The 15,287-nt window shown below is 41.8% G+C and overlaps 1 protein-coding gene across 2 annotated transcripts; it reads left to right on the top strand.

The window, feature by feature from the left end:
* The first annotated feature begins 2,859 nt into the window (after window positions 1–2,859).
* Window positions 2,860–5,895, top strand: LOC123081824 (uncharacterized). Of its 2 annotated transcripts, XM_044504344.1 has the most exons (3): window positions 2,861–5,205; window positions 5,280–5,432; window positions 5,493–5,895. In XM_044504344.1, the coding sequence occupies exons 1-3, from the start codon at window positions 4,846–4,848 to the stop codon at window positions 5,739–5,741; spliced, it is 762 nt and encodes a 253-aa protein (XP_044360279.1). In that variant the 5' UTR covers window positions 2,861–4,845; the 3' UTR covers window positions 5,742–5,895. The 2 variants fall into 2 exon arrangements, with proteins under 2 accessions (XP_044360278.1, XP_044360279.1); XM_044504343.1 differs by having other exon boundaries at window positions 2,860–5,205; window positions 5,280–5,895.
* The last annotated feature ends 9,392 nt before the right edge of the window (window positions 5,896–15,287 follow it).

Here is a 15,287-nt window from a genome sequence, read left to right as displayed (position 1 = left end):
CAGAAATAGAAGACATAGATGTTACTATTAAACTTGGTAATAGAGACACCATATCACCTATTGGGACTGTTAGAGATGTTGAAGTCTTGTGTGGGAAAATAAAATACCCTACTGATTTTCTTGTTCTTGGTTCCCCACAAGACGAATTTTGTCCCATTATCTTTGCTAGACCCTTCTTGAACACTGTCAATGGTAAGATAAATTGCAAGAAACAAACTGTTGGTCTTAGTTTTGGTGATGAGTCTCTTGAGTTTAATATTTCCTAGTTTAGTAGAAATCTTCATGAAAAATATTTGCCTAGTAAGGACGAATTAATTGGTCTTGCTTCTATTGCTGTACCACCTATTGATCCTTTAGAACAATATTTGCTAGACCATGAGAATGGTTTTCATATGCATGAAAGAAATGAAACAGATACAAATTTCTTTGAACAACATCCTCTACTTAAACACAATTTGCCTATTGAAACTCTAGGAGGTCCTCCTCCACCTAAAGGTGATTCTGTGTTTGAATAAAAACAATTGCCAGACACTTTGAAATATGCTTATCTTGATGAAAAGAAGATATATCCTATTATTATTAGTGCTAACCTTTCAGAACATGAAGAAGAAAGATTATTGAAAGTTCTAAGGAAGCACTGAGCTGCTATTGGATATACTCTTGATGATTTAAAGGGCATTAGTCCCACTCTATGTCAGCACAAAATTAATATGGAACCTGATGCTAAACCCGTTGTTGATCACCAACGTCGGTTAAATCCTAAGATGAAAGAAGTGGTAAGAACGGAAATATTAAAACTTATGGAAGCAGGTATAATCTATCCCATAGCTGATAGTAGATGGGTAAGTCCTGTTCATTGTGTTCCTAAGAAAGGAGGTATAACTATTGTTCCTAATGATAAGAATGAACTTATTCCACAAAGAATTGTTACAGGCTATAGAATGGTAATTGATTTTAGAAAATTAAACAAAGCAACTAGAAAAGATCATTACCCTTTGCCTTTTATTGATCAAATGCTTGAAAGATTATCTAAGCACACACACTTTTGCTTCCTTGATGGATATTATGGCTTTTCACAAATACTTATTTCTCAACCTGATCAAGAAAAGACCACTTTTACTTGTCCCTTTGGAACTTATGCTTATAGACGTATGCCTTTTGGTTTATGTAATGCACCTGCTACCTTTCAAAGATGTATGACTGCTATATTCTCTGAATTTTTTGAAAAGATTGTTGAGGTTTTCATGGATGACTTTTCTTTTTACGGGAAGTCTTTTGATGATTGTTTAAGCAATCTTGATCGAGTTTTGCAGAGATGTGAACAAAAAAAAATCTTGTCTTGAATTGGGAGAAGTGCCACTTTATGGTTAATGAAGGCACTGTCCTGGGTCATAAAATTTCTGAAAGAGGTATTGGATTGGACAAAGCTAAGGTTGATGCCATTGAGAAAATGCCATGTCCTAAATATATAAAAGGTATTCGTAGTTTCTTAGGTCATGCTGGTTTCTATTGGATGTTTATCAAAGACTTTTCAAAAATTTGTAGGCCTCTTACTAGTCTCTTGCAAAAGGATATTCTTTTTGTTTTTGATGATGATTGTTTAGAAGCCTTTGAAACACTCAAGAAAGCCTTAATTTCTGCACCTATTGTTCAACCACCTGATTGGGACTTGCCTTTTGAAATTATGTGTGATGCTAGTGATTATGTTGTTGGTGTTGTTCTAGGACAAAGAGTTGATAAGAAATTGAATGTTATTCATTATGCTAGTAAAACTCTAGAGAGTGCTCAAAGAAATTATACTACTACTAAAAAAAATTCTTAGCAGTGGTATTTGCTGTGATAAATTTAGACCTTATATTGTTGATTCCAAAGTAACTGTTCACACAGACCATGATGCTATTAAATATCTTATGGAAAAGAGAGATGTTAAACCTAGACTTATTTGATGGGTTCTCTTGTTACAAGAATTTGATTTACATATCATTGATAGAAAAGGAGCTGATAATTTATCTAGGGTTGAAAATGTGCTTGATGTCCCACTACCTATTGATGATAGTTTTCCTGATGAGCAGTTAGCTGCAATAAATGTTTCTCAGAGTACTCCTTGGTATGATGATTATACGAGTCACATTGTTGCTAAATATTTACCACCTAGCTTTACATACCAACAAAAGAAAAAAAATCTTCTATGATTTAGGACATTACTTTTGGGATGACCCACATCTTTATAAAGGAGTAGATGGTATTATTAGACGTTGTGTACCTGAGCATGAACAGGGACAAATCCTACGGAAATGTCACTCTGAAGCTTATGGAGGGCATCATGCTGGAAATAGAACTGCTCACAAGGTATTGCAATCTTATTTTATTGGCCTACTCTCTTCAAGGATGTCCATAAGTTCGTCTTATCTTGTGACGAATGTCAAAGAATAGGTAATATCGGTAAGCGTCAAGAAATGCCTATGAATTATTCACTTGTTGTTGAACCATTTGATGTTTGGGGATTTGATGACATGGGCCTTTTCCTTCCTCTAATGGGTATACACATATTTTGGTTGCTATTGATTATGTTACTAAATGTGTAGAAGCTATTCCAACCAGTAGTAATGATCACAACACCTCTATTAAAATGCTTAATGAATTTATTTTCCCAAGGTTTGGAGTCCCTATAGATATTTAACGACTGATGGTGGTTCACACTTTATTCATTGTGCTTTCCGTAAAATGCTTGCCAAGTATGATGTTAATCATAGAATTGCATCACCCTATCATCCTCAGTCTAGTGGTCAAGTTGAACTTAGCAATAGAGAAATAAAATTAATTTTGCAAAAGACTGTTAATAGGTCCAGTGTCGTGGAAACATCACGGCAGATGTCCTAGTGTGAGGACTTAGTCATGGAGCCATCGCGTTGAGGTTAGCTTAAAGGGGTTAATCAGGACAAAGGACACGGGGAGTTTATACTGGTTCGTCCCCTTACGACGAAGGTAAAAGCCTAGCCCAGTTTGCAGTTGGTATTGCTAGGATTTCGATGAACAGGGAGAGAATACGCTTGACCCGGCTCTCGATCTCTTGTTTCTTGTCCTAAGCCGCCGCTAGGTCATCCCCTTATATACACGGGTTGATGCTCTGCGGCCTTCAGAGTCCCGACCGGCTTATACAACATATCTGTCTCGGTGACCTTTTACATATGCCTTACAATACAAGTTTACATTCATGGCGGTTTACTCTCATGGGCCTTAAGCCGCCTTCGGGTCTGGGCCCTCTACTGAGCCTATCTATGAAGCGCCACGTGACCTTGGGCTTCATTGTGATGAATCTTTATAGGGATGACCCAGCCCCTCCTGGCCGGGTCATACCTAACAGTTATATCCCCAACATTAGGCCCCAGGTTGACTTTGACTTTGTTCTTGTCAACCTTCAAGACTTAGAAAAATCCTTCTATCTCTGTTGTAAAAAACCTCGTAACCCGCCATGACGTCATCTTCAGGAATTTCGGAAAGTCGCCACGACGTCATCTTCAATGGATCTTTACCTTTATGTCTTCCCAAAAATCGAGGCATTCGTTTAGCTAGATAACCATCATTCTACCTCCTCGTTTTTTGCGCCTGCTTGTTTCCTGTCTCCTTATAAATAGGACCCGAAAACTATCCTCCATTCTTCTCCTTCTCCTTCCTTCCTCACAACGCACCGTCCCGCACAAACCCTGCCGCCGTCGACCTTCATCCTCGTCTTCGACTCCGGCCGCTGCATCGCCCTGAGTAGATCAGAAAACCGCAGCACCACCCCGCTGTCTGAACAACATTGGTACGCTTTCTGTTCTTCATCATGGATCCACCATTAGGGTTTGTTAGTGCTCCTCGGTGTTCATCAGTGTTCATCAGTGCCCTACCTTTTTCTTTGTTTATATCCATAGATTAGATCCAAAAGCTATAGGAGTCTTGCGCGGTAGCAGTTTCAGTACTTGTTTTGATACTAGAGCATAACCTCATCGCGACAGATCTTCTCTAGGGCTCCCTTGTTCTTCCTCTGTCACTTTTTTGTAGATGAATTTATCCCCCTTTTTTGGAACAGCGGTAGATCCAAATTTATAACCTCAATCTGCAGAATTTGTTTGTCCCAATACTTAGCAAATTTTGTTTTTTGGGAACTCTTGAATATCTTAGTCATGGCGGCTTACCCTGCCGGCTTACCTTTCCTATATATATCATTAGCCCTTGCTTAAGCCGCCATTATACATTGTAATTGTTTAACTTGCAATCCATCAACTGACTTAAACCAGCCAATTATTTTCTTTTTAGACTGTCCTTTCGTCATGCCGCAGAAGACAATGACAACTTGCAATTGGGTTCCTTCCACAGTCACTGAAACTACTTTGAAAGACTTTGTCACTGTTGGATACTTACCGGAAAAAGTGTCATGTCTTACCATGCTCCTCACCCGGCTGAAGTGAAACCTAAGCCGAAGGATGGTGAAATTATTGTTTTCACTGACCACATGAACCGGGGCTTCTCACCTCCTGGCTCAAAATTCTTTAGAGATGTTTTGTATTTTTCAAGCTTCATCCGCAAGATATCGGACCCAATTCTGTGTCAAATATCTGCAACTTCCAAGTTTTCTGCAAGGTTTATCTTCAAGAAGAACCTACTGTGGAGCTTTTCAGAGAATATTTCTACCTGAACCGCTAGAATGAATACACCAACGGTCCCATCTTAGAACTTGGCGGGATTTCAATTCAACACAGACGACATGCTATCTTCCCTCTACTAGTTCTGCCAAGCCATCCCAAAGACTGGAACCAAACATGGTTTTACTACAAAGATACCTCGCCGTCTGATGAAAATCCAATGTTGGGTTATCGAGCTGATCGTCTTGACGCAAAGCACGCACTCCCTGACAAACTTAATGTCGCCAAACACAAGAAACTTGTCCCAAAAATCAGAAAAGTCCAAGATTTATTAGGAAACAGCTTAACTGGAGTTGATTTGATCCGCTGTTGGATCGCATGGCGGGTCATCCCTCTGAGCTGCCGATCCGGTTTGATGTGTAACTACACCGGAGGAACAGATGATCCATTACGTCATAGTTCCTTGCGTCTGACTGAAGAAGCCATTATGGAAATGGCAACCACTCTTATCAATAGCAAGTATGAAGACTGCAACATAGTAGGGTTGAATTCTTTCTGCAAGCTTAACCCGACACCAAAGGTAAATCCTTTAACTTCTTTTTCTTCAGCAGTTTTAAATATTTGCATGAATTTTAACATGTTATACCTCCACAGGCTAAATCTGACTTTTGGAAAGTCAAGTATGATCATGAGGCTGCCAAGAAAGCTAGAGCTGCTGCGATAGCCGCCAAGCAAACCGTCAGAAAATCGAAGAAGAAGCCAACCGCCTCTGAGTTACTCAAGCTGGATGACACCTCTGAGTCGGAGGTAGCCCTTGACTCTCTTGGTCTGCTTTTTAACCACCTTATTGATACTGACTATTGCCAGGATGACATGGGGGCCAGCCAGGCAGTTGAAGAAGAGGTAAATATTAATTCCTCCAACTCAGAACCTTTACTAAGGCAGACACTTCGGCGGGTAACCCGGAAAGTAAGGTTTTCACACCCCTTGGCTTATTTAGATCCTCATTTTCTTTTGAAACGACAGCAACATGAGAGCCGCCGGCAGACCCAGACCGGTGGAGATGACGATTTACCTTCCGGCTTACCAACACTACACAAAAATACACTTCCGTGATGATACATGTTTGTCACAGTAGGTCGCGTTTTTTGTCATGCATGTACATCCATGACGATTTTATGACAGAATCAAGATAGTCATACAACCATGACGATAAATCGCGCGTCACAGAAGTGCTTTCGTCAAGGGTGACCGACACGTGGCATCCACCGTAACGGAATGCCGTTAAGCTATCGGGTCGGGTTTTGGATCCGATAACCCGTTAACAGCCCCGACCAATGGGGATTTTCCACGTGTAAAATCATCATTGGCTGGAGGAAACACGTGTTGGCTCATCGTTGGGACAGATGTCATCCACTCATTGGACAGAAGGCGCCTATGATACGTCGACACGTGGCACGACCCAACAGAGGCCCATTCCTGTGAAAAGGCCGGCCCGTTTGACTTGGTCAAAAGGTGGCGGGCCGGCCCATGGAAAGCCTGCTAATGGCCTGTTCGCATATAGCCCATTTACAGCCCGCTAACCCAAGGCCCGTTACGCCCTATCCGAATTAGGCCCAGTAGCGTCATCTCGGTCATCCAATATGATTCCAGCCCGTTTTCACTTCTGGCCCATGTATGGCCCATGACGTCTTTCGGCCCATATGAGACCCTATGTAACTCTTGGCCTATTAACGGCCCGTGGTGAAACTATCCCGTAATGAACAGTGTATCACTTTACACCCATTAACGGCCCGTGGTGAAACTGGCCCATAATGAACAGTGTATCACTTTATACCCATTAACGGCCCGTTATTCCGTGGGGCCGTTTCCAGCCCATGTTATATTTCGGCCTTCTCAGAGCCCATTTATTCTTGGGCTCATTTCCAGCATTCGTTTACTTACGGCCCGTTACTGTCATTTTCTGCTTGTGGGCCAAATTCAGCCCGTGGTTATAGTCGGCCCATTTGTGGTACGTTAATACGTTGGGCCGTTTTCATAGCGTCATCAAATACGGCCTATTAACGATGGCCCGTTATGGTCGGCCCATGAAGGGACGATTCCAACTGTAGCCCGTTTACGGCCATAGTGCGGCCTGTTATTGGCCCATGTTTGGCCAATCGATCATATGGCCCGTATAAGGCCCATCAATGATACGACCCGTAGAAGGCCCATTGTTTCTACGGCCCGTAGAAACCCCATTGTTTCTACGACCCATAGAAGTCATACTATTTCTATGGCCCGTAGAAGGCCCACTGTTTCTACGACCCGTAGGAGGCCCAGTGTCACTACAGTAAATATTAGTCCATGGTTATTGTGGTCTAGTTTAAAAAAATAGGTTATTGCAGCCACTAGCAAACTGCAGAAAAAGAACTGCACTGACTACAAGGAAACAAATAAACAAGACAACAAGAAAATAAATAAGCAAGCAACTTATGCTAGGCTATCACGGCTATTACACATATTACATCCACTGGGCATCAAAGTTCGCCACCAGTGCAAATATAGGGAACAAAGCAGCATATAAATGCTGCAACAAAACAAGTCCAGAACTGAAACCACTTCAGAAGAGTTCAAGAAACAATATCCTGGGTACCCATAATGCTGCCAAGATGCTTAGCAAGCTTATTAACTTTCTCTTGTTTGGCGCTTAAATCCTCCAGCGCTTGTTGTTGCACAAGAAAGTACGCATCTAAATTCTGCAGGGACTTCCTTAGTCCTTCGGCTTCTTGCCGCAACACAACTGACTTATGCCTTTCAGCTTGTAGCTGAGACTGAAGAAGCCGAAGTGATTCAGGCAGCGAGTTCGAAGAGCTTGTGCCAGTGGTACTGGCCAGTAACTCGAACACTACATCAACACAGAACTGTGGGGTTTTCTCACTATCTAGAAGATTGTTTTTATCACCTTTCTTGGAGACCAACAGGGTTGTCTCACTATCTTGAACCTTATCTGCATTACTTTCTCTACCATTGCATAGTGTGGTGCTCTTCTCCAATATTCTGTTTGCATACTACAAGAGAAACAAGCAGACACATCACTGGTTTAGCTTGTAGTATACGAAACTCATTTTGGTAAATTGGTTCAGTAGTAAGGTGGACAGGATAACGACATGAAACAAACATATATCTATGTACTATGGTCACTGTATTGTCCATATCATTCTAGTTTATGTTCCCTATTCAAGATAGAGACACAGTTCAACTCATATATTTTTAAGACACAACAGCATAGACAGAATATAAGTGTGAGAAACTACACAACATTGGCAACACTTGTGATGTGCATCACATGAGAACATAACTGTTTATACAACTTAAACTGAAATCAACATAGAGCAAGAAGTTAGAACAGCAATCCAGTTAAAGAAATAGGTTTAAAACATACCTGTTGCGCCATTGGAGTTTCAATTGGATCCTTCAAATTCGAAAGTAGTTGGTATGAGTAAATACAGTGATGCAACAACAAAGGAGTATGGACCATAGCTACGGAATCTGACCTGAGAATAGTTGCTCTTCTGCTTTAAACATGGAGTTTGGGTTAGCTGTGGTGGTCTTCGTGCTTTGGGCACTTCAGTAGCTTTACAAACTGCTCGTGTGGGGGTACTCTGTGGTGGACATGGTGCTTTGTCAACTATAAGTGGGTTAATATCCGCTGGGGTTGCGGTTAGATGGGTTGTAGCTGGTTCTCTGCCCAATGGTGTAAGTGTGCAATCTGGAAGAGTCTCGATTATGTGTGGTGGGGCTAGTTTGTGGGCCAGTACAACCATGGTTCTATCTGCATCGATGGGTAGCACTGTCTTTTGTGAAGAATGGGGTTTTGCTCCCTTAGATACTACCATCACCCCCTTCAATTCAAATGGCTGATAAACAAGAAAAGAAATTGAACGTACAGACAATGTATGATAGACAGATGTGGTGATTCACATATATGTTGTCTAACCAAATAGGACAACATGACACAGTTTCACATATATGATGCCTAACTAAACAAGATAGCATGACACAGTTTCAGATATATGATGGATAACTTAACAGGATATAGTGGCATAATTCAACATATGATGAGTACCTAAACAGGATGGCACGACAAAACTATATGATGTCTTTCGAAAATAGGTTGGGATGAAATAATTCACATACATGTTGTCTAAGTATACAGGATGGCATGATATAATTGACATAATTGATTCATATACTAAGCAGTTGGCACTCGCATGTATGATCTCTAAACTAAGCAGATAGAATTCAATATTGTGCATATGATGTCTAAACTAAGCAATGCAAGACACCATATGCATCATATGAGAAATATAAACATTGCAACTTAGAGCATACACCTCAAGTGGGATATAGGACTGGTCATCTGTCTCTGAATCCTCCTCTAAGGAGCTCCCTATAACCATCGAGATATATGCTTCAACAAGTACCATTGCCTGCTCTAAAGACCATGTTTTCACTCCAGATTTTTCCATAACCGGCTCAAATGGCTGATACACATGAAGAGTAGTTCAATATACACAGATTGTCGACAAATGGAATATGTAATGAAAAAAAGATGGCATGAGATAATTTACATATATGATGCCTGGCTACATGGCGGTGCATAATTCACATATATGATAACTGGCTGAAAAACATGGCATTGCATAATTCACATATCTGATATAGAAAGCAAACAGGAGGTATTCACACAAAGCATGTCTAATCTAAGCAGATGGCATGGCAATGCAAGACACCATATGCATGATATGAGCAATATAACCCAGCCAAGTTAGAGCATGCACCTCGGGGGGGGGAATACGACTGGTCATCTCTCTCTGAATCCTCCTCTGAGGAGCTATCTGTAACCAGCAAGAAATCTGCATCGACAGGTAGCACTGACTGCTCAGAAGACCTTGTTTTCACTCCAGATTTTCCCATGACCGACTCAAATGGCTGATGCACAGGAAGAGTAGATGAATGTATAAACATTGTTGACAAATGGAATACATTATGGAAAAAATATGGCACGATACAATTCACATATACGATGACTGGCTAAACAGGATGGCATTGCATGATTCACGTATATGATGCCTGGCTAAAGAAGATGGCATTGCATAATTCCCATATACTCCCTCCATTCCTAAATATTTGTCTTTTTAGAGATTTCAAATGGACTACCACATACGGATGTATATAGACACATTTTAGAGTGTAGATTCACTCATTTTGTTCGTATGTAGTCACTTGTTGAAATCTCTAAAAAGACAAATATTTAGGAATGGTGGGAGTATGATATAGAAACCAAACATGTGGCATTCACACAAAGCAAATCTAAACTAAGCTGATGACATATAAGATGTATAATGTAAGCAATGCAAGGCGCCATATGCATGATATGACCAACATCAACATGCCAGGTTAGAGCAAACACCTCAGGTGGTAAACAGGCATGGTCGACTCCTTCTGAATCACCATCTGAACAGTTATCTTCCTCTGGAATACAATCTAGAAATGCAGGAGGGGGGCACTTCGCCCACCATGGAGTGGCGTCTGCATGATATTATATTCGCACGCAACGATCTTCTCTTTTTCTCTACGTGTTCAGTACGATTGTGTACAATATTTGACATGCATAATAATAAAATAGTTAGATTTTGTAAGGCCTAAGGGGTGCATGCAAAAATCAAGACTGATGGTAGCAAACGAGTGGATGGATCCAAAACTAATGATAGCAGGTAGATTATAGCTTCAGTTTAGAAAGATGGACAATGGATCATCTATTGTTTGTTGCCCACCCAACATGAACCACATAGAAGACCCCAGATGAACCAGATAGTAGAAAGATACTATTCGTTGCTGGCTCAATATGAGACCCATGGGCAATTCAAAACTCAAGATTGAACGATAAAGTAGCAGGTAATAATAACCGATGTATAACGTAAGAAAACACGAAAGACTGCGACCTCTCTTCTGGAACTGTGTAGTCCTCAGGTTCATCTGCTCAGTCGATGATGGTAATGCAGTTGGCATGGCTGCCGGCAATGGGGAAGATGATCTGAGGCAGCGAAATGAAGTCTGCAGGGGGGATCTCTGCTGCAGTGAATGCTTCTGTCGATGGTGCACCTCATGTGGGGTGGATGACGGCACGACAGGAGCATGACATAACACACAGAGTTTTCTTTGACGCCTATCTGAAAATGAAGTAAATCTGTAAGGGCTCCTTAGAATTGGAGGATTCTATAAACGCAGGGACAGGAAAAACACAGGAATAGGATAGGAATGCACATGTAAAACAGAGCATTTGGAAAGATAGGATTTCAGTCAACCTAGGTGTTTGGCTCAAATGAATTGGAAGAACAAAGGAATGGAGAAACAAAGTGATGCGACGAGTGTACAACCTCTTTGGCATAGCCTTGTGGATCTCAGCATCATTGGGTTGGACGTGGAGGATGGTGATGATGCTGGTGTGACTGTTGGAAGCGGGGAAGAAGATCCGAGGCCTCTGGAAATGGCGCCGAGGGTACTGCTCCACTGTGATGGACGGTTCCGTTGTTGGATCAGCTCCGCTAAGGTGTACGGTGACAAGGCTGAAGCATGACAAGACAGACAACGTCAATCTGAAGTGGGACCCTAATATCATCTGCAATAGATGATGTAAAATACATCACCAAAAAGTGCTAGATGTAAAACGCATCAGCCGTTCCACGACCGCTCCGATAGATGCTGTAAGTACTGTTCACTCTGAACTTAACTGAAGAAAATGAACTTCACAGTCGAAACTGAATTTTACTGTCAAAACTGATTGAACTAGTAAGAGAGCATTGCAATAGATGTTTAGGGCGTTCGAGCACTAGTAGCAAAGGAGTGATCTAAATTAGCAGACGCTCGAGCAGGGAGCGCACTAGCAGAGAGCAAGTCGTGAAGTAGCATCGCGAGAGAGTGCTAAAGTAGCAACTCCTATAGCTGTCGGAGGTCGTGCAGCAGCAGCAGCAGCGCAAGCGAGAGCAAGAGCAGAGCAACAACACGAACGAAAGCAGGAGCAGTGCAGCAGCGCGACCGACAGCAAGAACAGAGCCGCGACGCAAGCGAGAGCCGGAGCAGCTGCAGCTAATGTCGTTGTGGAAGTCGCCGCCGAGGAAGCATCGACATGGGGGAGAGACACCGTGGATGGTGTGGCCGGCGACGGCGCCGTCGATGGAGACACGCCATGTCTGCTCGGTATCGAGCACCGACAACCCCGTGAGATCGAATAAAAGATAAAATGCAGCGGTGAGTGCAGAACCACCTTGGTGGCGCCGAGTAGGCCTCGGCTTCATCAAAGGAATTGGAGAGGGTGCTGCGGTTCCGGTGGGGTAGGTCAAGACGGCGCTGTGAGGATTGAGGTGGCGCCATAGACGAGGCGAACGTCGGGGCAGCTCCTTGGAGGTGGAAGATGGGGCGACTAATCTGGCGGGACGACGAGATCGACAACAGATCCTCATTCGGTGTGGTGGATGAGGGACGGCGAGCTGTTGCCGTGGACGATGTAGTCGGGGAAGAGTCTTCGGCTGGGCGGCGGTCGGGAGGCCGATGGAGGAGCGTGGGGTTTCGCGGGTTTTGGCGGCCTCGGTGTACGAATGGGGGGCGAAAGGGGAGGGGGGAGCCAAGCTTAGGGAAGCGCTTGTCTGAAATGTAGGGTAAGTTACCAGCGTACCCCCACCGGTTTTGACACTGCGATGTGGAGCTTCATTTCCGGCTGAGGGGTAGAAGGGGGATTTTGCGTGTCTGGGCTGCGGGAGCGATTTCTGATGAGGAGGGAGTTCTCGCGCGCGTCCAAATTTCGGGATAACAAGGCGCGGCGCGGGTTGAAGAAGCGGGAGTTTCAAAGCAGGTGAGACAAAAGATACTCGAGCTTGAAAATTTTGGGGTAACAAGGTGCGGATTCCTTGTTTGGCAGAACAAACTTAACATGTAAAAAAACAATTCATACAAGACACAAGAGAGTCATGTCCCCTTTTACTATATTGCTATAGATGCCATTGAAAAAACTACAAGAAAAATGTAAAAAAAATCAGGAGAACAAGATTACCCTGCACAGTACCAAATCGATTTGCACTTCCCTCAACAACAAAAAAAGAACAAATCAATTCCCACCAAAGAAAGAGTAATGTCCCTTTTTATATGATTACTGATGCCATGATCTCGAATTTCAATTTTTGAATCCATGTTATGTTGAATTCGAATATATCGTTAGGTGACCTTGCGGTTTATAATTGATGTAGTCGTACATTTTGATCTTCCATCATATATGAACATTTTACTCCACCATGTGAACATATATATTGTCGTCTACCATATGGACTAAATTTGAATCAATTTTCCTTATTTGAATACGATTGTTGTCAAGTTATACAATAATTTAAATATTATCTTGATAACAAAAAACATACATATAGTAGTAATCATATTTCACTATGAACTACATGTACCATAGGCTCTCCAATTCAAATATTTGTATCCATTTTATGTTGAATTCAAATCATAGTACATTATTGGTCTAGGTATCGAGATGTTTGGGATAATCTAAACCCTGTTTTCATACGTATAATTTTTGGCTGAATTGGGACAAGTCTTGGTATAAGCCTCTTGCAAAACCGGAGATTCTCTCAACAAGCCTCGTGGTTCCGAGAGGGAACATGTCACCTTTGTGTGCGAAACGATATACGCTGCCTCCCCCTGATTTTATTTACAGAGTCAACATAGAACTATATGAGTGCCCTGTTAAATTTTGGAATTATTTCGGGTTCATTTGGCCTTTTTATACATTAATTGAGTTTCTGGACTTTTAATGTGCATAATCTAAATATGAATTGCATGCACATGCTCCGGTGCACCAAAGTGGGTTGAAAAATCACATGTGTGTCCTTGGTTGTATTTCTAGGTCCCATGGAAGAAATGAGAATGAAATTCAAACATCTGGGCGTCATGACTCGGCCAAGAACATCAAGAAAAACTTTGATTTTAAATTCATGTAAATCCAAAACTCGCCTGGAAATCATGAAACTTGGCATGGTGTCATGTCATGGCACTAACATGTTGTGGTAAAAAATTGGGCCGATTTGGAAGCTCGTGGTTCTAAGAGGGAACGTGCCACCTTTGAGTGTGAAATGATATACGCTGCCCCCCTTGAGTTTCTTAACAAAGGCAACATAGAACTACATTAGTGCCCTATTAAATTTTGGAATTATTCCGGGTTCGTTTGTCGTTTTTTATACATTAATTGAGTTTCTGGTCATTTAATGTGCATAAGTCAAATTTGAACTACAAGCACATGCTCTCGTGCACCAAAGTTGGTTGAAAAATCACATTTGTGTCCTCGGGTGAATTTCTAGGTCCCATGCAAGAAATGAGAATAAAATTAAAACATCTGGGCATCGTGGCTCGGCCGAGAACATTGAGAAACTTGGTTTTAAAATTCTTGTAAATCCAAAACACGTCTGAAAATCATGAAACTTGGCATGGATGTCATGTCATGGTACTACCATGTTGTGGTAAAAAAATTGGCCGAATAGGAACAGATTTTGGTATAAGCTTTTGCAAACTGAAGCTTCTCTCAAGAAGGCTCGTGGTTCTGAGAGGGAACGTGCCACCTTTGAGTGCGAAACGATATACATTGTCCCCCTTGAGTTTATTTACAAAGGCAACATAGAATACATGAGTGCCCTGTTAAATTTTGGAATTATTCCGGCTTCGTTTGGCCTTATTTACACATTAATTGAGTTTTTGGTCATTTAATGTGCATAATTCAAATTTGAACTACAAGCACATGCTCCCGTGCACCAAAGTTGGTTGAAAAATCACATTTGTGTCCTGGGTGAATTTCTACTCCCTCCTTCCATCTATATAGGTCCTAATGCGTTTTTCGAGGCTAACTTTGACCAAACGTTAGAGCAATAATATATGACATGCAACTTACACAAAGCATACCTTCAATTTTGTATGTCAAAGGAGCTTCCAATAATATAATTTTCATAGTATACATCTCATGTGCTATTAATCTTGTCAATAGTCAAAGGCTGTCTTGAAAAACACATTAGGCCCTATATAGATGGAAGGAGGGAGTAGGTCCCATGCAAAAAATGAGAATAAAATTCAAACATCTGGGCATCGTGGCTCGGTCGAGAACATTGAGAAACTTGGTTTTAAAATCATGAAACTTGACATGGTGTCATGTCATGGTAGTACCATGTCGTGGTAAAAAAATTGGCCGAATAGGAACAAATTTTGGTATAAGCTTCTTGCAAATCGGAGCTTCTCTCAAGAAGGCTCGTGGTTCTGGGAGGGAACGTGTCACCTTTGTGTGCATAATTCAAATTTGAAATACAAGCACATGTTCCAGTGCACCAAAGTTGGTTGAAAAATCACATGTGTGTCCTCGGGTAAATTTCTAGGTTCCATGCAAGAAATGGGAATGAAATTCAAAATTCTGGGCGTCGTGGCTGGGTTGGAAACATTGAGAAACTTAGTTTTTTAATTCCTGTAAATCCAAAACACGCATGAAAATAATGAAACTTGGCTTGGTGCCATGACATGGCACCAACATGGTGTGGTAAATTTGCAGTCCGATCTGCGAAGGCGCACACATTAACAATCAACAAA

The sequence above is a fragment of the Triticum aestivum genome, chromosome 4A (genome assembly GCF_018294505.1).
Source record: "Triticum aestivum cultivar Chinese Spring chromosome 4A, IWGSC CS RefSeq v2.1, whole genome shotgun sequence".
Classification (NCBI taxonomy): domain Eukaryota; kingdom Viridiplantae; phylum Streptophyta; class Magnoliopsida; order Poales; family Poaceae; genus Triticum; species Triticum aestivum.
Note: the sequence above shows the minus strand (reverse complement) of the source record. Positions and strands in the feature narration are given on the sequence as shown.